The sequence below is a fragment of the Saccopteryx bilineata genome, chromosome 4, assembly GCF_036850765.1.
Source record: "Saccopteryx bilineata isolate mSacBil1 chromosome 4, mSacBil1_pri_phased_curated, whole genome shotgun sequence".
In the NCBI taxonomy this organism is placed as follows: Eukaryota; Metazoa; Chordata; class Mammalia; order Chiroptera; family Emballonuridae; genus Saccopteryx; species Saccopteryx bilineata.
Window position 1 is genome coordinate 69,665,477 of NC_089493.1, and position 25,977 is coordinate 69,691,453.

At 39.0% G+C, this 25,977-nt stretch overlaps 1 protein-coding gene across 2 annotated transcripts in view; it reads right to left on the reverse strand.

Annotated features, from left to right (window-relative positions):
- AP4E1 (adaptor related protein complex 4 subunit epsilon 1) overlaps positions 1-19,015 on the reverse strand; it is a 70,641-nt gene extending 51,626 nt beyond the window's left edge. Inside the window, exons 1-7 of one of the 2 annotated variants that reach the window (XM_066276376.1) lie at positions 18,853-19,015; positions 16,662-16,733; positions 13,366-13,489; positions 7,840-7,913; positions 5,949-6,070; positions 3,261-3,420; positions 1,032-1,198 (exon numbers count right to left, since the gene is read on the reverse strand). In XM_066276376.1, coding sequence (XP_066132473.1) covers positions 1,032-1,198; positions 3,261-3,420; positions 5,949-6,070; positions 7,840-7,913; positions 13,366-13,489; positions 16,662-16,733; positions 18,853-19,002 — 869 coding nt within the window. In that variant the 5' untranslated portion in view covers positions 19,003-19,015. Of the gene's footprint in view, positions 1-1,031; positions 1,199-3,260; positions 3,421-5,948; positions 6,071-7,839; positions 7,914-13,365; positions 13,490-16,661; positions 16,734-18,852 lie in introns of those variants that run through there. The other variant, XM_066276377.1, reaches the window with a different exon arrangement.
- Positions 19,016-25,977: the final 6,962 nt, after the last annotated feature.

The window sequence follows — 25,977 nt, forward strand, 5'->3', positions numbered from 1 at the left end:
GAGGGAGGAAGGGAGGAAGGAAGGAAGGAAGGAAGGAAGGAAGGAAGGAAGGAAGGAAGGAAGGAAGGAAGGGAGGGAAAAAAAGAAAGAAGAGAAAGAGAGAAAGAGAGAAAGAGAGAAAGAGAGAAAGAGAGAAAGAAAGAAAGAAAGAAAGAAAGAAAGAAAGAAAGAAAGAAAGAAAGAAAGAAAGAGAAAGAAAGAGAAAGAGAGGGAGGGAGGGAGGGAGGGAGGGAGGGAGGGAGGGAGGAAGGGAGGGAGGGAGGGAGGGAGGGAGGGAGGGAGGGAGGGAGGGAGGAAGGAAGGAAGGAAGGAAGGAAGGAAGGAAGGAAGGAAGGAAGGAAGGGGGAGGGAGGGAGGGAGGGAAAGGGAAAGAAAACAAAGGAAGAAGGAAGGAGGAGGAGGAGGGGGAGAAGGGGAGGAGGAGGAGGAGGAGGAGGAGGAGGAGGAGGAGGAGGAGGAAAAGCACTCATATTCAAATAGAGCAAGGATTAGCAAACTATAGTCCCTTGGCCTCATCTGTTCAGCTGTCTATTTTTGTGTGGCTAAGAATCGTTTTTACCATTCTTTGGGGGAGGCAATCAAAATAGCGTTATATGACACATAAAATGTATGAAATAAAAGTTTTAATGTCCATAAAAAGTTTTATTAGCTGTGCTCATTTATTTATGTACTGTCTATGGCTGTTTTTGAGCTATATAACAGTAGAGTTGAATGGTTGCAACAGCCAACATACAGTTCATGAAGCCTAAATATTTATTATCTTGCCCTTGACAGAAAGTTTCCCAACCCCTAAACTAAAATGACTAAGAAAGCTAAAGCTTCACAGAAAATATAAAGCTCCAGAGGTACCTTTCACTAGGATGGGATTTAGAGAAGCAGAGTCAGGATTATCCCAGCAACCTGAATCTATGTTTGATTAAATTTATGGTTTATTTATTACTACTAAAACAATTAAGCATTGGGAGAATCTGGCTTATCTTGAAGCCTCCACATGACTACGGCCTACCCTAGGACTATCACACTTAGTTTACCTTTGATCATCTTTTCCCAGAAGTCCTAGTATTCTCAAGAGCTGAATTTGTAACCATGGTGCTGGGACACTGTGATAATTGAAATCTACTGGGAGCTTTCCTCCAATTACTTGCTTCAAAATTGTTACAAAACTCCCAGTCAAGTCTTTATATCCAAATGAATTCTCCTGCATCCAAAACACAAAATAAAATAAATCACACAAAACACTTCCTGTTAATGTCTTAATACATATAAAATACACTTGGTTTAAATGCCATATAGAATCTATTGATAACTTAATACATGTTGACTTAGAAATTCCATGTTCACATTTAATGAACCTGCTCTCATCTGCTTAATTTCTTCCCTGATGAAACTCCTCTGGCTATGTGATACAAAGCTGAATCATCCCCCCAAAAACTTCTACTTCTCCCTACTTGTTCCCATACGGTATAATCACATTTCAAAAGTTCCAACAATTTATCTTATATAGAACCTTTAACAGCCAATACCAGCAATTCAATTAAAAAAATAAATAAAAGAACTGGCATATTGAAAAAGGGCTATAATATCTCTACTTCTGATGAAAGTCAGGGCCTGTGTGCAATCTCTGAACCCTGTTTACAAGACTTCTTATGCAAATGAGCTAAATGTGTTCTAGATGGAAGAGCACAGAGCACAGCCAAGACTACTCAAATATTTAAACCCTCCAAAATCAGTGAATCTGTCTATTAAAAACTAATTAACCCTAGAGTACTTAAACATGTTTGTGTACCTTCATTATCTACCTGACTAATCTCTTGGGCTGGGGAAATTATATACATATTCCTCAAAATGAACACTAGATTTGTCATTGTAAATTTTATTATATTATCAAGGACAAAATTTTTTAAAGGAAATAATAGCTCTTTCAAAGTTTGGTACATGTTAGAGAAAAAATAAGATTTAATATCAAATATCTATATCATACTATTTTGGGACATTATGCATAAAAGTAAAAAACCTTCAGTTCTATAATTTTAAATTCAATTCACAGCACATCCCATTTTGTTATGCAGTACCAGGGAAATTTCTCACAAATGTATACTTTGGGAAATAAAGGGTTTCAGGCAATACACTGGGGCTGGATTAGTAAAAACCCATGTCACCATTTAGAAAATTTTTTTACCATACAATTCAGCCCTCCTAAATTTTCTGACACAATATCAATGTATGGCATCAACATTGTAGTCTATACCCTACACAACACTTACAAGCTCTCCTCGTTTCTATAGACTGTAATGCACCCCATGAAGTTGTATAAAACAGTGGTCCCCAACCTTTTTTGGGCCATGGACCGGTTTAATGTCAGCAAATATTTTCAAGGACCGGCCTTTAGGGTGGGATGGATAAATGTATCACGTGACTGAGACAAGCATCAAGAGTGAGTCTTACGACGGATGTAACAGAGGGAATCTGGTCATTTTTTAAAAATAAAATATCGTTCAGACTTAAATATAAATAAAATGGAAATAATGTAAGTTATTTATTCTTTCTCTGTGGACCGGTACCAAATGACCCACGGACTGGTACCGGTCCACGGCCCAGGGGTTGGGGACCGCTAGTATAAAAGACAATCACTGCTTGAAAAACGACAAATCTGCAAATTTCAATCACCTTCCTACCTACCATTTTTCTGTTTTTGAAACAATATAAAAAGAATTTAGGCATTAAAAAAAAAAAAGAAACGTCTGAGGAGGGGCAGACGTTGATGGAGGGAGACGCCTTGGGGTGGCGAATACACAATGCAATATAGAGAGGAAGTATTGTAGAACTATACCTGTGAAACCTATATAATTTTATTAACCAATGTCACCCCAACAAATTCAATAAAAAACATTTTTAAAAGACTTATTCTGTAGTGTGCCTACAACTCATGCTATTAATACAACTTGCAAAAATTACTATTTAGAAGTCAATAATAAAAACTTGAGATCTGGCCAGACAGCTCAGTTGGTTAGAGCATTGTCCTGATATGCAACCTTTGTGGGTTCAATCCCCAGGCAGGGTACATGCAGGAACAGTCTGATGTTTCTCTCTCTCTCACTCTCTTCCTCTCCCTATATAACTCTATTTGAAAAAATTAAAAAATAAAAAACTTGAAGTGTTAAGCAAGCATTTGACTGAAAAATCTGAGGGTTTTTAAAAAATTCCATAATTATATTTTTCTAATGGCAACTACTTAGTACCTGCTGACACTTACAACTTACCTTAATCAATCTGTGGTATATGTGCAAGGAAGCAGCCATGACCCCAACATCTCGGTCACAAAGTGCTTTCCGAAACTTAGTATGGATATGTTGTACTTGATTAGGAGCAATGAGATGGAATTTGTATAATGCCAGAACAGCTTTTCTTCGTATAATCTCCCTAAAGATAAAAAATAAAATCTAAACAAACTATTTTTTTAAACTAAGTAAATCATGAATTAAATTTTTAGTAACCTTACATATACATCTTGCATATAATGTCTGAAGAGATTTTCTAGTACACTTTTAATAAATGTTTTATAGTTTGGTGAATTAGAATAAATAAATTAATAAATGTATAATTCTCTCTCTCTCTTCTCTCTAAAATCAATAAATAAATCTTTAAAAAAGAATACCTTTCATAAGATTCCTATCAAATGGTCATCTAGCTTCCGCTAAATTCCATTAACAAGCAACTCACTATCTTCCTAGGCAAACTATACCATGATGGATTTTTTTAAACATAGAAAGAATTAACAAGTTAATTAGTAGTAATACTATGGTGATGTAAACAACATCCCAATGTATTGCTACTGGGTATCAACCAATATTAGTTCTGGGAGAGAAAAGGTAAATGAGGTCAGAAAAAAAAACAAAAAACCTCTGAACAGGCTCAGGAACACCTAGGCCTGGCCCTAAGTGGTGGTCCTAGCACAAGACATCAAGATACCTGGATTCCGGCTGTTTGTCTGGCATGCTGAAATACATACAGCCAGGGATTCAGAGTCCAGTCCAACCCGTTTCACATCTTCTTGATGACATCCACTAGCCTACCTGTAGTTCTGACCCATGTTCTTTAGCTCTTCACTGCATAACATGTAATTAGATACAGCCATACTGCAGAAGCAGAATTTCAAAGTCTGAACTCTAACTAGTAGAAGATAGGAAAATTCAGGATTTGAAATTAGAGTGGATGAGAAGCAATTGGGAAAAAAAATCAACTCTCAGAAGAATTTCATATAATGAGTCAGTAAATATGATTGCCACAAAGGAATGGTGGTATGGAAGTTTTATACAAATATATGCTCTGGCTTGACGTGTGGTGGTGCAGTGGCTAGAGCATCAACCTGGAATGCTGAGGTCTCCAGTTTGAAGCCCTAGGCTTGCCCCTTCAAGGAACATACAATAAGCAACTACTTTGAGTTGATGCTTCCCACTCTTCCCCTCACCCCATTTCTCTCTCTCTCTCCTCTCTTGAAAATCAATAAATAAAATCATTTTTTAAAATAAAAATAAAAATAATAAAAATATGCTCCGCTATGATCAGATCAACGCATAATTGTCTAAGAAAAGCTAATATTTTATTTCCAGTAATTATCTGTCAATACTCATCATTTGGTTTAAACCAAGATTTGACATAAATAAAACATTATAACAAGTCTGAAGAATCTACCACTTAGTAAAACTATCATTTTAGTTATTTTTTAAAAAATACAGACCATGAGTCAATATTTTATAATCTTAGAACACAAAAATACTGACTTAAAGCATATGAAAAATATATTGTATAAGTAACAAAAAAAATCTTATCAAGAATGTACACATAACTGGCCCTGGCTGGTTGGCTCAGCAGTAGAGCATTGGCCTGGCGTGTGGAAGTTCCAGGTTCAATTCCCAGTCAAGGCACTCAGGAGAAACGACCATCTGTTTCTCCACCCCTCACCCTCTTCCTTCTTTCTCTATGTCTCTTTGTCTCTTCTTCTTCTTCTCTCTCTCTCTCTCTCTCTCTCTCTCTCTCTCTTTTCCTCTCCTGCAGCCATGGCTCTAATGGTCCAAGCAAGTTGGCCCCAGGTGCTAAGGATGGCTCCATGGCCTCGCCTCAGGCATGGATATGGCTTGGTTGCTAAGCAATAAAGCAGCAGCCCCAGTTGGGCAGAGAATCACCGGTAGGGGGCTTGCTGGGTGGATCCCGATCAGGGTGCATGCAGGAATCTATCTCTCTGCCTCCCTGCCTCTCACCTTGACTAAAAAAATAAAATAATAATGTACACATAACTAAAGTACTATAATCATAAAAGAAAATGGAAAATAACCGCAAACTTTTACCTAGTTTTAAAGGTTATAAAGTTACGGGTATGGTGGAAAACACAATAATTCAAGTGTGGTGAAAAAATAAGCCAAGCATTAAAGACAGAGTTAAGGAACCTTATAAGATTAGCAAAAAACTACAAGTTACGGTTTATTAGGATATATTCTACTATAAAATAGAATTTGAATGTTATAGTTTTAATATAAAAGTATACCCAATACACTGAAGCTCTCTGTATTCATAGCACTTGATTTTCAAATGTTTTCCATTATTTCACTTTCTCCTCCAAACAGCGGTGTGGAAATTAAGGCGCTTTGACCAAGCCCATACAGCCTAGGGAAACCGAGACCACTGCTGGAAGCGGCGGAAGTGGGAGGAAAGCCAGGGATTCCTAACGCTGAGCTCCTCGCTGTCTCTCAGGTTAACTTTAGAAAGCTGCCTACTATTTTCCTAAACCCACGTTAAAAAAGAATGATGTTACTGGGAATTTTTACATTTTACCTGACAAAGAATACCCTCTCTACCTTGCTAGCATTAGTTTAGTCATAATAAATTTTTTAGTACAAATTTTTGTTTTGAAATATAAAGTGTATACACCTATCCAAAAGGAATTTACTTACTTAGAATGTTGAAGTTTATCTTCTATTAATGGAAGAACAGCTGGAATCATTTCTCGAGGGAAAATCTGGCTGACAAGAGTAAGTGCCATACATACTTCCACCAAGTTAGTGCTCTGCAAGTCCTGACAGAATTATTAAGCAAAGAAAACATTTAGTGCAAATTTCGAAACTAGGGATAGCAAGCTCAACATTGCAATGGTCCCACATACTTAACAGTTTTCCACTACATAATTAATTTGTACATTCACGCTTACCTCATATTTTCTAGAACTATCCCTGTTTCATTTCCCTTAACAAAGTCAATAGATAAACATAGCCAAAAAGCCAGTGATCCAAAAGGAAACTGTATTTCTGTTCTGATATTGGCCAAAATAGTCTCCTTTATAACAGTTTTTAAAACTTTTCTAATAACAAACCACTTTTATTAATTTTTCTTATTAATCAATGTTAATCAATATGAGTGGAAGTTTAAAAGAAAATCTCAAATATATACAATAAAATGTATGCATTCATACATACTTATACATGCACAAATTTTATAAGTCATTCTAATAGAAACTGAAAATAAGTTTCTGAAAGTTTCGGTCCCTGGCCAGTTGGCTCAGTGATAAAGCATCAGCTTGGCATGTGGATGTCCAGGTTCAATTCCCAATCAGGGCACAAAGGAGAAGCATCCATCTGCTTCTCCACCACTCCCCCTCTCGTTTTTCTCTCTTCCTCTCTCCCTCTCTCCACCCCTCCTGCAGCCATGGCTTGAATGGAGTGAGTTGGCCCCAGGCACTGAGGAAGGCTCCATGGCCTCCGCCTCAGAAGCTAAGAAGAGCTAGGTTGGTGAGCCACAGAGCAATGCTCCAGATGGGCAGAGCATCACCCCCTAGTGGGCTTGCCGGGTGGATCCCGATCAGGGCACATGTGGGAATCTGTCTCTCTGAACTCCCCTCCTCTCACTGCATTAAAAATAAAGAAAGTTTCAAAAAATTTAAGCTACTGGTAATTTTAATAGAGCATATATGACTTAAAATTCAGAAAGAACTATACACACACACACACACACACACACACACACACTACCCACCTATCAAAAGACTGACACCGGATAAACAAGAAAAAGCTGAACAATTCAATTATACTTCATGACCAATTCTGATTAAGAATTTAACAGGAAAAAATATTGTATGGACTAAATTCTGTTTTTATTATTTGTACATTCCAGTTATCCAATTATACTCTATTCTCCTTTAAAATACTTAAACTATTCAGTCTACACGTATATCCCTTTAGAACAGATTCTAGAAAAAGACACAACAGTATGGATATACATGAGCTAAGAGTCTGGAGATCTGAGTTATCTAACACTGCTTTTTTAAACGAAACAGTAACAGGAGCAGTAGCAACTACTACTTTACATAGTGCTTCATCTAAGCCTCATAACCTGGTTAAGTTCTATTACTAACACCATTTTCAAGTTATAGAAACTGATCTAGCCTGACCTGTGGTGGCGCAGTGGATAAAGCGTCAACCTGGAAATGCTGAGGTCGCCGGTTCGAAACCCTGGGCTTGCCTGGTCAAGGCACATATGGGAGTTGATGCTTCTAGCTCCTCCCCCTTCTCTCTCTCTATCTCTCTCTCCTCTCTCTCTCTCTCTCTCTCTCTCTCTGTCTCTCCCTCTACTCTCTAAAATGAATAAATAAAAAATTAAAAATAAATAAAAAAATTAAAACAAAAAAAAAGATTCAAAAAAAAAAAAAAACTGATCTAAAAGATCTTTCTAAGCCCATTCTGTAAGACTACCTTCTTCCAAAAATATCTAATTCAATCTGATTAAGGAAACATGTCAGATGCCTGCAGAAATAATTTAAGTCTTCATAATAACCAACATACAATACATTACCTTTACAACTGTATTCACAAGGAGAACCAACAGTTCATGACTTTCATGTAGAAATAAAGAAACCGCCAAATAACCTATAAAATTTGAGGGGAAAACGTCATTATAACATTTCCCAAGAAGTTAAAGCAATAACATATTCCAAAATTTAAGTGCCAAAGATACTAGTTGCAGGTAAATATGAAAACAAATTGCAAAATATGAGGATTAAAATCTTTAGTAAGGAAAATTTCAGGCGGTCTTCATCTGAAATCTTTCAGAATTATGCATTTCACAGGCTATATCTAAAATGGAAAAGAGGCTATGTGTACCAACTTAAAGTTGCATAATGACACCAGGAATATATGCCTTCTATGTTGCAAATCTCTACACAATCAACCAAAACATTTTTTATCCTGTAGCCAAACATAGAATTACTTAAAAACTAATAATTACTATAGTTAACAGTGAGTTACTGGCTATTTGTGTTATTAAATGAACTACCACCTAATACTAAGCAGTATGATGTAAATCATATATTAAGCCATGAATAATACCTTATTTTCTCAATTTAAAGATGCACTATTGAATGAATAACAGCTGTTGAGGAAAACACTTGTCTCCTCATTAAATGTACCCATTGACTAAATAAGCATTTTTATTTCAATAATATTCAAACATAAAAAAAGGACATGTTAGGAGTGAAGAAATACATGAATACTAAGACATATGTCATGTACTTAGAATCTAGCTGCTCCATGTCATTTTCCTGTCACCCTGCATACTGGTAACATTTGATAGACAGTTACTGTGGGTCAAGTACATTACAAGCCTTACTTCTTTTAATCCTCACAACTCTATGAGACAGATATTATTACCCACAATATAGTAATGAAGCCCCCAAAGGGTAATTGCCCAAGGTCTATAGCAAGGGTCGGGAATCTTTTTGGCTGAGAGAGTCATGAACGCCACATATGTTAAAATGTAATTCTGTGACAGCCATACAACAACCCGTGTACATCACACATTATCCAATAAAAATTTGGTGTTGTCCCGGAGGACAGCTGTGATTGGCTCCAGCCACCTGCAACCATGAACATGAGCGGTAGGAAATGGATTGTAATATATGAGAATGTTTTATATTTTTAACATTATTTTTTTTATTAAAGATTTGTCTGCGAGCCAGATGCAGCCATCAAAAGAACCACATGTGGCTTGCGAGCCGTAGGTTCCCGACCCCTGGTCTATAGCTATTACATGGTGGATAGGGCTCAACCCATCCAGTGGGAGTTAGTTCATGTTTTTAACCCCTCTGCTTTTCTGTCTCCCCACACTGTCTATCCTGAGGCCCTATTCCCTGAATCCCATTTTCATTCTTCTCAATTCTTTCAGCCCTTTCATTAGGGATTCTAATGTTAACTATACCCGTCATTAGCCAGCATTCACATTGTCTGTGTGTGTTGGGGAACATGGAAAATATGCATAAAAGTTCCTATTCTCACAACCAAATAGCAGTGTGACTGACTGTAACATCTTCACTAAAAATAGAGAAGAGATATTACTCCCACAACCATGAGAGAGGGGAAAAAAAACTAACCAGTGCCAAGGAAAGAGATGAGAAAAACCCTAGAAAGTCATTACAGCAGAGATTAGATTTTTATCAGGTTACTAAGAACTCATCTGTTCAGCTAAGGTATCACCCACACCCAAGTCACCAAATATCAAAGTACAAGAAGACCAGCAAACTAATCCAAAGATCATGTCAAGGAAACCTTAATTCTATATGTTACAAAAAATTTCCTGTTTTGATGATCAGGAAACAGGATAAAGATATTCTGTGACAAAAAAAAAAAATGAAAATCAAGGTTTCAGGAAAACAAAAAATAACAATTATGATTATGGAGTATATTTGCTATGACCAAGAGTGACGTATAGCATAAGGATACAGGCTTTGACTCATAGAAACTTAGGTTCACATTCTGGCTCCACCCCTCATTACCTCTATGACCTTGGACAAGTAACTTGATGTTTCTGAGCCTCTGTTTTCTCCTCTGTAACATGAAATATTATCTCACTGAATAAAGAACCTAACATAATGTCTGATTTAATGGGTACTGAAATTTATTTATTTAACAATATTAACATGAAAAATAAGAAGGTATTCTTCAGCAGAGAAAGCACCAAAACTAGCCTTAGTAATCTCAAGAGAGTCAATGAGGCAATAGAACCAGAACAAAGACATGTAAAAGATTTAAATACTACCATAAAAAATAATTTTCACTTTATTGGCACACATAAGAATATGTAGGCCCTGGTTGGTTGGCTCAGTGGATAGACCATCAGCCTGGGGTATGGATGTCCCAGGTTTGATCCCTGGTCAGGGCACACATGAGAAGCAACCATCTACTTCCCTTCTCCTCCCTCTCCTCCTCCTCTCTATCTTCCCCTCCTGCAGCCAGTGGCTCCATTGGTCCAAGCATCGGCCCTGGTGCTGAGAATTTGAGCATCAGCCCCAGATGGGGGTTGCCAGGTGGATTCTGGTCAGGGTGCATGTGGGAGTCTGTCTCTCTATCTCCCCTCCTCTCACTTAAATAAATAAAGTAAAAAAAAAAAAAAGAGTGTCTGATACCTGCAAATATATGTCTCTCTAGTTGGCAATATTTCTCAAGGAAGATCATGAATCTCAATAAAAATGACTGTGAGGTCTCCTTTAAGAAGATAAGCCTCCATAACTATGAAATAGCATATACAAGGATATTCACTACAATATTATTATAAGAACAAAGAACCAAACAAAATAAAAACAAAAACTACATGTCCACAAATATGAACCTGGCTGAAAAAACTATGAATGGTACATCCATCAACCCAATGAAAACTGTATAAAACTATGAAGATGTCAAAATAAGGTGTAGAATAATCTACACAGCACACTATCTTTTGTGTAAGACAGTCTGCGGGAGTATGTACACATGCATTTGCTTTTTATTTTTTCAAAAAGAAACAATAGAAAGCCAAATCAGAAACTAATGAAAAAAGTTACCTATAATGGTAAGAAGCAAAAGGGGTAGAGGGGCTAGATATGAAAGTGAGACTTTAGCCTGACCTGTGGTGGCGCAGTGGGTAAAGTGTCGACCTGGAATGCTAAGGTTGCTGTTTCAAAACCCTGGGCTTGTCTGGTCAAGGCACATATAGGAGTTGATGCTTCCTGTTCCTCTTCCCCTTCTCTCTCTCTCTCCTTTCTAAAAACGAATAAGACTAAAAAATAAACTGTTGGATAATTATAAAAAAAAAAGAAAAAAAAATGAGACTTCTCTGATTATATCTACAAAAAGTTCTGAACCATGTAACACTTCATGTATTTTTTAAATACACTGAAAATGAAAAAAATTACATAGACGTCTATGAAGCAGAATATAGAAAGAGTTGTATAAAATAACTACACCATCAACCATCTAATATTTATTAACTATTTAGTACTGTCAAGATTTCCTGCCTTTAGGGATTTTTTAATTAGTTTGGGGCTAAAACATTCATATATGAAAAGAAAACACCATACAATAACAGATGGTAGGAGCCACCTAAGTGATCACAGAAAAGTTCAGACTTGATTTGGAATATGAAAAGGGAGAGACAGGATGCCAGAGGACATTCTATAATACATGGAAGGAAGAATACAACAAGCCTAGAATTGGACAAGTATTTTGGGTGGAGTGAGGTTCAACAGGTGGAACAGTGCATGCATATAGTCTGCAAATCTTTACCAAGACATCTCCCATCCCCCATCCCATCATTTTACAATATAACTTGTGAAGAATGCTCGTCCTTGGCAACATGACACTATCAACTCCTTTCAATAAAGAACATGTTCTTCTAGTCGCACATTATTCTAAAGAGCCTCCTTCTTGGGGTTCTGATATGAAGCCGAATCTATACAAACAAAAGATTTAAGTCTTTGAAAGGATTTTTCCTAAGAGTCCTAAAGGTGGACTACAGAGAAAAAATTTTTTTAAGATACCTCTCATCCTCATAATAAACATCTGTGAAACTGAGAACATGGTAGTTAAAATTATTCAAGTCAATTTCGGTTTTATTCTCTACAGAAACATTTCTGATAATTAAATTGATGAGGTTAGACAGACTTAAAAATTGGTGTTAGCCTGACCAGACAATGGCACAGTGGATAGAGCATCAGACTGAAACGTGTAGGACCCAGGTTTGAAACCCTGAGGTCACCAGCTTGAGCGCGGGCTCATCTGCTTTGAGCAAAGCTCACCAGCTTGAGCCCAAGGTCGTTGGCTCGAGCAAGAGATCACTCGATTTGCTGTAGCCCCCCCGGTCAAGGCACATATGAGAAAGCAATCAATGAACAACTAAGGAGCCACAATGAAGAAATGATGCTTCTCATCTCTCTCCCTTCCTGTCTGTCTGTTCCTATCTGTCCCTTTCTCTGTCTCTCTCTGTCTCTGTCACAAAAAATAAATAAGATAAAATAAAATAAAATCTTTAAAATAAATTAGTGTTAGTACAACCATTATGGAAGAAAGTATGGTGGTTCCTCAAAAATTAAGAATAGTACTACCATATGACCCAGCAATCCCACTACTGGGTATCTACCCCAAAAAACTCGAAAATATTGGTAATAAAGACACATGCACCCCCATGTTCATCACAGCAGTATTCACAGTGGCCAAGACATGGAAACAACCAAAAGTGCCCCTTGATAGATGACTGGATAAAGAAGAAGTGGTACATATATACTATGGAATACTCAGCCATAAGAAATGATGACATAGGGTCATTTATGACAACATGGATGGACCTTGATAACATTATACTGAGTTGAAATAAGTAAATCAGAAAAAGCTAAAAACTGTATGACTTCACACATAAGTGGGATACAAAGCTGAGAGTCATGGATATAAATAAGAGTACAGTGGTTACTGGGGGAGAAAAATGTAAGGGAAGGACAGGAGGGCTAGGGGAAGGGTGTAAAGAAGGACAAATATAAGGTGATGGAAACTGATTTGGCTTTGGGTGATGGATATACAACATAATTGACTATTGAAATGATATAGTGATGTTTGCCTGAAATTTATATACACTTATTGATCAATGTCACCCTGTTAATTTTCCAAATAAAAAAAAAAAGAAAAAGAATGAGTGTCACTGAGGTATATATAATTTGCATACAAGAAAATTCACCATTTTTAAGTGTATAGTTTAATGAGTTTTGACAAATATATGTAATTATCCAACCACCATCAAAAAATAGGCAATTTTTCATCTTCTCTATAGCTCCAAGATGCTATGTATTGGGAAAACTGACTTTATTTATAGGTGCTGAGTTTTTGGAGTACTATTACATTTTTAATTTATTTTTATTATATTTTTAGTCTTACCTTTTTGTCTTTCTCTTTTACTATTACCTTCCTTAATGCTTTGGAAACTGCAAGACAATGTTCTAAAACCATACTATATACTTGCCGTCATTCATTTTATAAAGTATCTGGAACTTTAAGGACAACATTAAGTCAAACATATACATACCTACTCTTTTTCCTAAAAGATTTCCTTGTTGTGCCAACTTGATTGCATGTATGTAGCCAAAGGAAGCATCATATCCAAGCATTTCACAATATATAAGTCTCACCATACATTCTTTCATCATTTTCTGAAAAGAAAATGTCCAGTAACTGTATAAATAGTGTTTTGATTTTTTTTTATTATGTCATAATCATTTAACAAGAGAATCCTTTAATCCTGGCACTGAAAAGAGAAATACACACACACAAACACACACACACACAATACAAATTAATCATCTGAAGTCAGACTTTATAAATAAAAGAGAGAAGCATTCATTTGTTGTTCCACTTAGTTGTACATTCATTGGTTGCTTCCCTGTGTCCTGACAAGGGATCAAATCCACAACCTTGTCGTTTTGGGGACGATGCTCTAACCAATTAAGCTAATTGGTCAGGGCCAACTCCCAACAGTGTTCACGTCAGTAAAATAATTTCAGTATTTTATTAGTGGCAACACCATAAAATAAGTCAACCGTACCTATTTAAAGTTCTAGATGCCCTTCCTGTAAAATTTGATTATAATGAGACACATGATCCTCAGATAAAATTTTACCAATGGTAATGTGACTTGGCTTCTAGAATGCAGCACACTATTTTAATATATTTTGTCACATGAAAACATCCATAAAATTCCCACACGTTGGTAATAATTTCTGCAATGAAATATTTTTCATATTTAAAAACATAATTGTGTATGGACTATCTTCAGAATTATCATGCTCTATATAATATGTAATAGTTTGCTCTATAGATATTCTTTCACAACTCTCACAATTATTATAAACTAAAGGTATTTCATTAATAATAGAGCCATTACAATATTTATTTTTCTAAACTGGGTCTATCAATATTTTCAACACAAGAAATTAAATTGTTAGGAGATTCTATAAATTTATTACTATAATATTTGCTTTTTTTTTTTTTTTGTATTTTTCTGAAGCTAGAAACGGGGAGAGACAGTCAGACAGACTCCCGCATGCGCCCGACCAGGATCCAACCGGCACGCCCACCAGGGGGCGACGCTCTGCCCACCAGGGGGCGATGCTCTGCCCCTCCGGGGCGTCGCTCTGCTGCGACCAGAGCCACTTTAGCGCCTGGGGCAGAGGCCAAGGAGCCATCCCCAGCACCCGGGCCATCTTTGCTCCAATGGAGCCTCGGCTGCAGGAGGGGAAGAGAGAGACAGAGAGGAGGGAGAGGGGGAGGGGTGGAGAAGCAGATGGGCGCCTCTCCTGTGTGCCCTGGCCGGGAATCGAACCCAGGACTTCTGCACGCCAGGCCGACGCTCTACCACTGAGCCAACCAGCCAGGGCCTATAATATTTGCATTTTTGAGTATTTGCATTATTGAATATTCCCAATACTTACAGAAAAATTTAATAAGAAACAATATAAATAAAATGTATTTCGAAGAAAAGCTTACAGACCGTTTTATTATCTAAAAATTAATTAAGGTTAGTATACTACAGGATTACTAAATCACAAAACCCTTAAGAAACAATAAAATAAAATATTGTAAAGTAAGGATAATAATATTAAATATTTCACTTACATGTATGTATGTATGTAAATATAAAGAGTTTAAAAAGAAACCATAGGAAAATCTTAGGGGAGTAAGATTTAATTTAGGTCACCTATGTTTAAAGTAATGTAAGTTAATTCACTAGCACGTTAAGACTACTAAATACTGAGAAAACAAGCTTTGTAAGTTACTACAAGTCCATCTTCAAAAGGTTTCTATATAAATTGGGAAAGAAAGCGTTCATTTGAGCCATGAAGGATTGATCCTGGTTTTGTAACATTTATCTCAGAGTTTTTCAAGAGTCATGAACTTAAAACTATATTACATACATTGCTATTCTCTTATTTTTAGAAAGGAAAGTGCATTTCCCATTGCAGGGATTCTCTTTACAATCCTCTAACAAACTAACCTCTTCATGACCATCTCAGGGACAAACCACTCTGTAAAGCATGCCCAGAGTTGAATAGCCATAATTACAAAATTTTCCTTCCTGACTTCTACCTATTTATCTTAGTTCTGCCCTCACCAGGTTTATACCTGGTAGCAAGAAAAATATTTATTAGTGCCAATTATAGAAAATGGAAATCTAACAAAGTAAAAAGAGCGAAACCATTTCTGCTTAACATTTCTATCAAGTACAATGAAGCACAATAATTTTATACATACACACACAAACATATATACATAGATATATCAGATTAGTTATGTTTCAAGTTTCATTTGTCCATATATTATGATCACAAAAAATATATACTGTATACACATTCTCTCAGACTTTACAAGTGTTATTCATGTACATGCATATACTCGTGCAAAATAATCACCTGATATTTTTACAGAGGAGGGAGAACATCTCCACGACTTACACAAAGAAGGCACTTGCTAAATCTTTGCTGAATAAATATTGCTTAAAAAAATCTCATTATGTGAAACCATATTAAAATTAGGAGGGGAAAATAGTCTACGTCTTAATCTAACTGTCTAGAAACAGTCCTACAGTGACCTGCATATAGTAGCCACTCATTAAAAAATTGATAAAATGAATGTTGCTTAAAACATCTAATTATATGGAACCACGTCTAAAAACAGCTGGATTCTGTCCTGGCCGGATAGCTCTACTGGTTAGAGCATCATCCCAAAGTACAGAGGTTGCCAGTTTGATTTCCTGTCAGAGCACATACAGGAGCAGATTGATGCTCCTGTCTTTCTCTCCCTCTCTCCCTTCCTCTCGATCTAAAATCAATAAAATAAACATTTAAAAAAAAAACTGGACTCTGATTCAACTGCTGGGCAATAAATATACCTAGTTTTACAGCAAGAAAACCATCTTTTTACCTTGTCAGTCAACCAACACTCCAAGATGTGTAACAGTGAAATGAAATCTATAATATGTCAATTCAAGTCTGACAAGATTATTTGAAATGATAGAAACTCACCTTTTCCCAGTATACAACATTAAAACAGTGAGAGCAGCACTGGGGTCCCAGGAGTGTTACCACATTTATATATTGTGATTATCATCACATCGGCACTAAATTGACATCAGTTAAGCAAGGCTTGCTCCGTGCAGCCAGTCAATAATAAAAGGCTAAAGTTAATATCTGACTTGCTACCACCCATAGCTGATTGTAAATATGATAAATTAGATTTTAGCAAGTGATCAATTAGATGTCACTATGGAGTGCACGGTGGACCAGATTTCAAATTCCAAACGCGCTGGCACTGCCTATGGGAACTTACCAGTGTTGTTGAAGGAGCAGAAACAGTTGCTTTCAGATTACTCAGTTCCTGCTGGATTAACTTCTCTTCCTCCTGACAAAGTGAAAATATATAAATGCATGAATAACTGTCTTTTAAAACTGTAACAGTACTTTTTAAATGGAAAATTAATTTATGATACATAATTTCAATAAAAAGAAACATTCTTTTTTTGAGAGAGAGAGATGAGAAGCATCAGCTCGTAGTTGCATCACTTTAGTTGTTTTCATTTCTTCTCATATGAGCTTTGACCAGGGGGCTCAAGCGGAGCCAATGACCCCTTGCTCAAGCCAGTGACCTTGGGCTCAAGCAGCCAGTAACCTTGGACTTCAAACCAGCAAACATGGGATCATGTCAGTGATCCCATGCTCAAGCCAGTGACGCCATGCACAAGCTGCTGAATCTGCACTCCCGCTGGCAACCTCAGGATTTCGAACCTGGGACCTCAGCGTCCAAGTTCCACACTCTATCCACTGGGCCACCACTGGTCACATGAAACATTATTTTAAAGGACAGTCATAAAAATTATGTGCTTAAGATTTGCCTAAAGGCATTTCTCCAATCCTGAGAATCATTCCTAGAAAGAATAAATATTTTCAATCTAACCCACCTTCCTCTTTTCTTCACTCAGTTACTGTCCCCTTAAACACAGTTCAACAAAAAAATATGGGGGTTTTGGGGTTTTTTTTTAATTAACGGTGGAGAAAAAGAAAAGAAATTCTTCATGTACTGGCCCACAATAAGGTTCTCACACCTTTCCCTTAAAATAAAAAAGTCTTCATGGAACAGAGAAACAGGGTGAGAACGCAGAAACAGAAATCGGTCTGTTTCCTTATATCAATATGTTATTCTCCTTCCCTATCCTTTTCTCCTTATTCCTCACATCCTTTCCCTCACTTCTCATCTCCAACATACCTTAAAGACACAAATGTGGTCAATTCTACTCTCTGCATCATATTTTACATACTTAAAAACACTTGGAAATTGGTCCCATTTTTGACTAATATAATGCTATCTTTTACCTTACACATTGATTTAACAGATGTCCATTAGGAGACTCATCGAGACATACTGGTAAAGTACCGTCCCATACAGACACCTTAAGTACAGTTCAACTGCAATTTGGGACCAAAACTTTTTTTTTTTTAATTTCATTCAGCATCTCATAAAAAATTAGCAAAGAACAAAACATTAAGTCAAACAATATTAAATCCACAAATAATAAATTCTGAATGTGAAGTGGACCCTCTCCATCATTTTATTTCAGTTTTAAAAGAACATTTTCAACACTCAGGGCACTCTGAAACACCTCTCCTTGTCTTCTCTCCTCTCCTGGCTGGCACCTGTATCATTATGTATCGCCTAGACGTGTCTAACGCCCACGATGAATGAAATGACCCATTCCTTGGGAAAAGGAAATGTGTTTTTTCTCCTTCCTCAATGTTGAACACATAACCTCTTCCATAAATATCTTCTGTACAAATTACGAGATAACATATTTTTTAAAGATATAAGCTCCTTGAAGCTTTGAATCATCACTATCTTAATCACTCCGTGCAACTACCAAAAAGTCTGTCCGAATTTAGTTAACTTGTTCAATAGCTGCTCATTTTCAAAGCCCACCAGAGGTAACGACTTATTCAGCAAATTTTACATTTTGGAAGAATCACGCCTTCTTTCTTTGCCCTACCCATGGGTCTACACTTCGAGCTCCCCAAAGATATTCAACAACAGGTTAGGACGGCAGCGTCCGTTCCAGCGAGGGACATCGGAGCAGGGAAAGAATCTCTGTTGAAGGTGAGTGCTGACACTTCACTGCGCTTGCATTTTCACACGCTCGACATCTCACCTAATCCTCAAACAACCTAAGAAATACGTGTTGGTGTTTTAGCACTTCAGCGTCCAGGAAACTCACGCGGGTTCAAAAATTAATCAGGGCTGTCCGCAGATCTTCATGAGTCAGTGTCGGGGCCATTTGTGCAAACCCGGCCTCCCAGCTGTCAGTCCGGACAGATTAAGTGTCGCTTCCTGACAGACGCAAAGACGGACCCACGCACCCGCGGTCCCTGCGCCCCGCCGGAGGGCCAGCCGCGCGGGCTCGCGGCGGGGCCGGGCCTCCCAGAGCCGGGGCCTCTCCCGGACCTCCCCGACCTCCCGCCCGGCCGGCACGTACGTGCTTGGAGGTGAGCGCGGTGATCCCGCGGATGAGGCCACCCAGCCGCGAGGAGAAGGACGCCTTGGCTGCCGCGGGCCCGCCAACCCCCTGGTTCTGCAGGAAGAGTCCCGGCAGCGCCGTCAGCGTCTTCTCCACTATGTCGCTCATCGCCGCCGCCGCCGCCGCCGCCGCCCGGCTTCATGCCCGGCCAGGCGCCGCGCCTGCCGGGCCTCCGTAGGCACTTCCTGTTTGTTTGAAGAAGAAATCTTTATTCGTACCCCGCGTGGATGAGCACGGTGTCGTTCTCGACAGCGGCCGCGGGAGGACGCGAGAGTCCGCGGGCGGGAAGGCCGCGCGCACAGCTGGCGCCGGAGGTTGACATCCTGAGAAGGAACGGAAGAACCGGTGTCTGCGGCAGTCGGGGCTACCCGGGCGCCTCTGGGTCCTCCCGAGGTAGCGCTCAGACCCGCCCCTCGTACACTTCGTCCTCCAACGTGTCCCGTTCCGTCGAGCCGCCGCCGCGCTGCCCGAGACCGCAGCTGGAGGTGCAGAGGTCTGGCGCGGATTCGGCCACCGCTCCCCGTCTGAGGGACCACGAGCATCGGCCACCTCCTCCCACCGCACCGCCCGGGACCGGACCGATGCGGGGCCCGGCGCCACGCGCGCCCGTGGCCCACGCTGTGCGGGACTCTGGCGGGGTTGAATGACAGACGGCCCGGCCGTCCCGCGGATCCATCCTGCCGGGTTCAAAGGCCGCCGCGCAGGGGCGACTCGCAGCCGCTGTCGCTTCTCAGATTTGGGGAACAGCCAGCAAGGGCAGGTGGTCGCGCGGCCAGCCCCCGCCCCGGCGGACTCCGGCTCGGCAGCGGCACTCTAAAGGCCATTCTCCTGGAGCGGTCCACCTGGTCCAGCAGGCAGGAAGGACAGGTGTCCCTGCCCCACCACCCTGTCACAGGAGCCGTTCTTTTCCGTCGTAGGGCTGATCACAGCTGCTACTGCATAAATATGTGTCTCCCAGAGAGATTATCTGTTGCTATTACCCCTGGTTCTACCTAGGACAGAATCTAGTTCACTGGTTCTCAAATGTGGTCTGGTGACTTCTGAGGGGGGATCCACGAAGTCAAAACTATGTTCGTATTATTTAAATGTTATTTGTTATTTTTACTCTCATCCTCTCCGGAGCATCCAGAGACACTTTCACGGGAATACGTTACATACAATCGCTCTATTGACAGGTGAAATGTGCGCTTGAGCACTGTTATATTTTCTAGAATCTTCTAAGGCAGGGATCCCCAAACTTTTTACACAGGGGGCCAGTTCACTGTCCCTCAGACCATTGGAGGGCCGGACTATAAAAAAACTATGAACAAATCCCTATGCTCACTGCACATATTTTATTTTAAAGTAAAAAAAAAAAAAAAAAGGAGCAAATACAATATTTAAAATAAAGAACAAGTAAATTTAAATCAACAAACTGACCAGTATTTCAATGGGAACTATGGGCCTGCTTTTGGCTAATGAGATGGTCAATGTCCGGTTCCATATTTGTCACTGGTAGCAGTAACCAGTGATATGACACGCTTCCGGAGCTGTGACGTGTGCGTCCAGTGTCACCGGAAGTAGTACTGTACGTGAGTGACGCTGCGCTTTGCTGACCACCAGTGAAAGAGGTGCCCCTTCCGGAAGGGGGGGGGCGGATAAGTGGCCTCAGGGGGCCGCATGCGGCCTGCGGGGACCCCTGTTCTAAGGTTTACGGTTTACATATGTGCGTTTTCAGAGATTAACTCAATTTTTCTTCAGTATTTATTGTGTGTTCTAAGGAGCTATTTTCTCTTATAACTCTGTAACCGCATTAATCTTCAAACAAATGGTTTTTTGAAATCCCTAAATTGTCCTTGTATCTGTAAAGAAACGTAAGAAAAAGGTCTGTTTTATTGACTTGTTTTGTGAGAATATTTTTTAATTTATTGAAAACTTTTCTAAATATTTAAATTTTATCTAAAACTGTTCTTCTTTTAGATACTAATATTTTACTCTAAAATGAAATTCGTTTATGATTTTTTTTTTTAATTTTAGGATCTTTCATTGGCTTAGGAAGGGGTGATTGGAAGATTTGCCTTTTCAACTCTCCCACATGTAAAGATGCTGAAAAAGATGATATTGACATCAGTACTAGAGGATTCTCTCCCTCCCAGTAAAGGGAAGAATCTGATGAAGCAGCTGATAAGTAAAGAAAGCATAACAAAAGCTTTCTTTCCCCCTGACTTTAGAGATGTTAACAATTTACCTTATCTTGTCTTATTCAACAGAAGGTTTTCAAATACTATTATGTTGCCAGTTAAGTTGAGGCATCATTTTGAGATCATTCAGTTCCAAGGAAAGGGAATTTAAAATTTTAAGCATGATATAAGATGTTTAAAAGCCAAAGCTTAGGCCCTGGCCGGTTTGCTCAGTGGTAGAGCGTCAGCCTGGTGTGCAGGAGGCCCCGGGTTCGATTCCCCGCCAGGGCACACAGGAGACGCGCCCATCTGCTTCTCTACCCCTCCCCCTCTCCTTCCTCTCTGTCTCTCTCTTCTCCTCCCGAAGCCAAGGCTCCATTGGAGCAAAGTTGGCCCAGGCGCTGAGGATGGCTCTGTGGCCTCTGCCTCAGGCGCTAGAATGGCTCTGATTGCGGCAGAGCAACGCGCCAGATGGGCAGAGCATCGTCCCCTGGTGGGCATGCTGGGTAGATCCCGGTTGGGCGCATGCGGGAGTCTGTCTGACTGCCTCCCCGTTTCCAGCTTCAGAAAAATACAAAAAAAAAAAAAGCCAAAGCTTCTTTGTTACTACTTTTCAAACTCACTGAAGCAGCCTACCGGTTAAATTATTTATTGCACTGACTGGAGAAGGGCATTGTAAAGCCAGGAGCCAAGGCCAGGGCCACCATCACAACAGCCTCCCGGCCCATGCAGGTTCGCATTGGATTCGGACAGTCGGTAAAGAAACAATGGAGCCAAAAACTGATAGGCCATTTTCTTTAATTCTAGCTTGCACCCGGCGGGCAAGTAAAAATATACACTGGGCTCCAAAAGCCACTCATATTCAGTGCTCACAAAGCCACTGACTTATCCGAGTTTCCTAGAATCAAAGGTTTCTAGCTCACCAGCCTTATTCTCCTCAGTTCCCCATCTCCTTCCTTATCCCAGATACAAACACTACACAAACTGGCATCTCACTCAGCACTCCGCCATCTTGGCTGCTTTTCCTGGCCTACTCCACGTGGCCTCCTTCTGCTCTCTGCTCTGCTCTCTCCTCTGCTCTCTCATGCTAATCATCCCAGGAACCAAGAGCGCAAACTCCCGTTCCGCCCCCACTTTATACTGTAGCTTCACAACCTCTAATCCAATATACAAAGTAGGGAAGTCTCTAATACAAAGTCACTTCTCTGAGGCATGATTGGATTGTACCACCCCACATCAAAATGGGGTGGGAAAGGCTTAATCCCAAAACCAAGCCCCAGGCTACAAGGATTCTCAACACACATTAATATCACCTGGGCAACGGCCTCTTCGTGGGCAGCGTCATATTTAACAAAGTGAGCATAATATACTCTATCTGCCCAACAGGCATACAATAACTGAGACATTAATATAACCTGTACATTACTCATCGAATGCCTGCTACCTGAAATATCAGTCAAAGAAATCATGGCAGTGCTGTTCCCCAAAGGTGCAGTAACTCACCAAATTAGAAAATTAGTTTCAAACACAAAGACTAAGTTAACATCTCATCTACAGAATGATACTGCGTTTCAGATAGACAATATATAATTATAGATGTAGCTAGACTTGTTGCTTTGCTTGTATCTATCCAGTGTCAGCACCAGCTAATACTTGAAGAAGATATTTTATATAAATGACTTGGTGCTAAACACCAGAATGTGAAAATAAATAAATAAATCACTGAACAATTTTTTTAAAATCTCATAGTTTATCTTGGAACTATACTATTTGCATGAATGGTATAAAAACCCTTGACACCTTGACACAAATCAAGGCAGAGGTTCCCAACTGTTTTTTAAAAAATCAAGTTTCACCAAAGAATACCTCTTTTTTTTTTCCATTGATTTGAGAGAGAGAAAGGAAGGGAGGAGGGGAGAACAGAAAGAGAGAGAAGCATGAACTCATTGTCCCACTTAATGTACACTTATTAATTGCTTCTCCTACATTCCTTGACTAGGGAATAAACCCGGGACCTCAGCACAAGTGAATGACACTTTATCCACTGAGTCACCCAGGCACAGTCCACTGAATTATCTTTAGTGAAGCAGTAAGAATTCTTAATGTTATTAAATCTCAACCCTTGAGTACATTTCTTTTAAAATTGTGTATGACAAAATGGGAAGAACACATAAAGCAGTTCTTCTGATGCACAATAAAGATTTCCCAAGGAAAATTACTTGTGCAAATGTGTGACTTGAGAGCTAAATCAGCCACTTTTCTTCATGGAACACAATTTTCAATAATTGAAATAATGATTAAACAGGGTTCTTGAAAATGGACAGCTAGTCTGTCACTTCAAGAAAAATAAGTGACAGTATTTGGTGCCACTGATAAAATTGAAGCTTTCACAGGAAAACTAGAATTTTGAAAAATGTGTATCTACCACTAGAAGTTTGATAATTTCCCGATATACAAGGACTGTTCTAATAAGATTGCTGGTGATATTTATGAATGTTATTTATGATTTATAAGTATATGTTCAACATTTAGAAGACCTATGTAACTCAGTGAACCAATATTTTCCAAATGATCAATGCATGATGTTATAAAATTATGCATGGACTAACTATCCATTGAAAGAGCATTGCACACCAATGATTTTTATATAATCCAGTACCAAAAATTCACTAATATGTTCTCAAATTCCTCACTGCAACAAACCTTTAAGAAACAACTTCTTGTTGTGTTGTGGTGGTATACCAAAGAAGAATATCCACAATTATTTGCAAAGGCTATTAATTACTTTTTTTTTCTGAACTACATATCTGTGTGTGACCAGGTTTTCTTCATAAACTTCAAAAAAAAAAAAAATAATGACCCTGTGATAGGCTAATAATGGCTTCCAAGGATACGTCTACATTCTAATCCTTGGATTTGGTGAATGTTAACACAGTAATATTTGTGCAGGTATGATTAGGGATCTTCAGATAAAGAGATAATCCTGGATTATCCCTGTGTGTCCCTAATGCCATCACAAAATTCTTACAAGAGAGAAGCAGAGGGAGATTAGGCACCACACATAAAAGAGGAGAAGCTGGGGTGAAGACTGAGGCAGAGATTGAAACCAGGAAGCCACAAATTAAAAAATGTCAGCAGCCTTCAGAAGCTGAAGAGGCAAAGAATGAGTTTTCCTCTAGAGCCTCCAGAGGGAGCATTTCCCTGCTCACACCTTGGTTCCTGCCCAGTCAGATGAGATGTTGGACAGCTGCCCTTCAAAATGGTAAGAGAATACATTTCTACTGTTTTGAGCCACTGAGTTTGTGGTGATTTCATACAATGGCCCAAGGAAACTAATACAAACCCCAAAGCAAAAGATTAAATGTAGAACCAGGCATGAGACTCCAGTTGTCATATTAAGCCTGACAATAAAGAGATTTGCAAAATTGTAAAACAATACTACACCTCTCACTAATTTTTTAATATATATTTTTAATTTAAAAATTAAATTTAATGGGGTGACACTGATAAATAAGAGTGCATAGGTTTCAGATGAACATCTCCATGGCATTTGAACTGTTTGCGTTGTGTGCTCACTGATTTTTTTGTTTTGTTTTGAATATATAGCTGGGTTTGTTTTTTGTTTTTATGTTGTTAACATGTAATGGGTTTATTGTTGCTATTTTAAAATTAATAGCTTTAAATGTTTTCAGTTTCACTTTTTAATACAGTAAAAATATATAAATATAACTCATATAAACAAAAGCTTTTGAAGGTCCTCAATAATTTTCAAGCATGTAGAGGGGTCCTGAGGTCACAAAGTTGGAAAATTTCTTATCTCGTACATAATAAGTGCTCAATTATTTGTTGAAATAATCATGATGTTTATCATTCAGTCACATCAATTGATATATGAGTATAGACCAGTGAACAGCAGAAGATTTAAGGATAAGGTGAATGGTTGCAAGAACAGACAGAGGAGTTCTCCGAAAAGAGAAACTTGAAAAAAGATAAAATTATCTTGAATTGACCAGATTATGAAGAAGTTGCTCCAAGGCTTCCTGCCCTGTGACCCACACACAGAGATTGTTGAATTCTCACCAGTTCCTACCGTCCCGCCTCTAGGTTCTAACTTGCTAAGTTAAAAATTGAAAATGGAGCCAAGAAACAAATGTCAAAAGCCCAGAAGTGAAATTCCTGCTAGGAAAAGCTATAAAATTATATAGCAGGACTTTATAATATATATAATTTAGAATTATAGGATGTGGGAATTGGAAAAAAATTTGGAGGTCATCAACCCATCCAGTCACCTAATTTTGTAGTAAAGAATACTGATACTTAGACTGTGGAAGTCACTTCCCCAAGGTCACACACCTTAGGGGTAGAACTGAAATTGCAGCCCTAAATCTAGACTTGGAGCCTGAGTGTCCCCCACCCCTCCTTTCCCTGGTACTTTCATGGTATTGACAGTAAAGTGGTTGCCTGCGTCTTCCTGTTTTGAGACTCTGGCTCCAAGCCCTGACCTGAAATGAAGGGGTTATGGATGTTTTCTTTTAAGCTTGTAATTTTGGCCTGTCCATTTTTCTGTAAATATGGACTCTTCTTTCTCCTTTTCCCATCTTTACTTCTGTCCCAGATAATTTCACTCAGAATGCCATACTATCACAGGGATTGAACCTATTAAATTAAACCCTCTAGAACTGGATTTCCTCTGTCTCTTCCAGTCAAGAAGGAAGGTGGCTTCACTGAGATAAAAATAGGGCAGGGAAGTGACTCAGTACACGAGTAAGGTGCATGTACCTTAAGAAGGTGAAGTGGCCATAAGACAGCAGGGGACAAACTAGCTACAATATTCCTCATAAGAATATCATCGGTCCCACCACAAACTTTCCAAGCATAGCTGTCTCGCTTAGAAATACAGCTGTGTGAAACAGCAAAAAAAAAA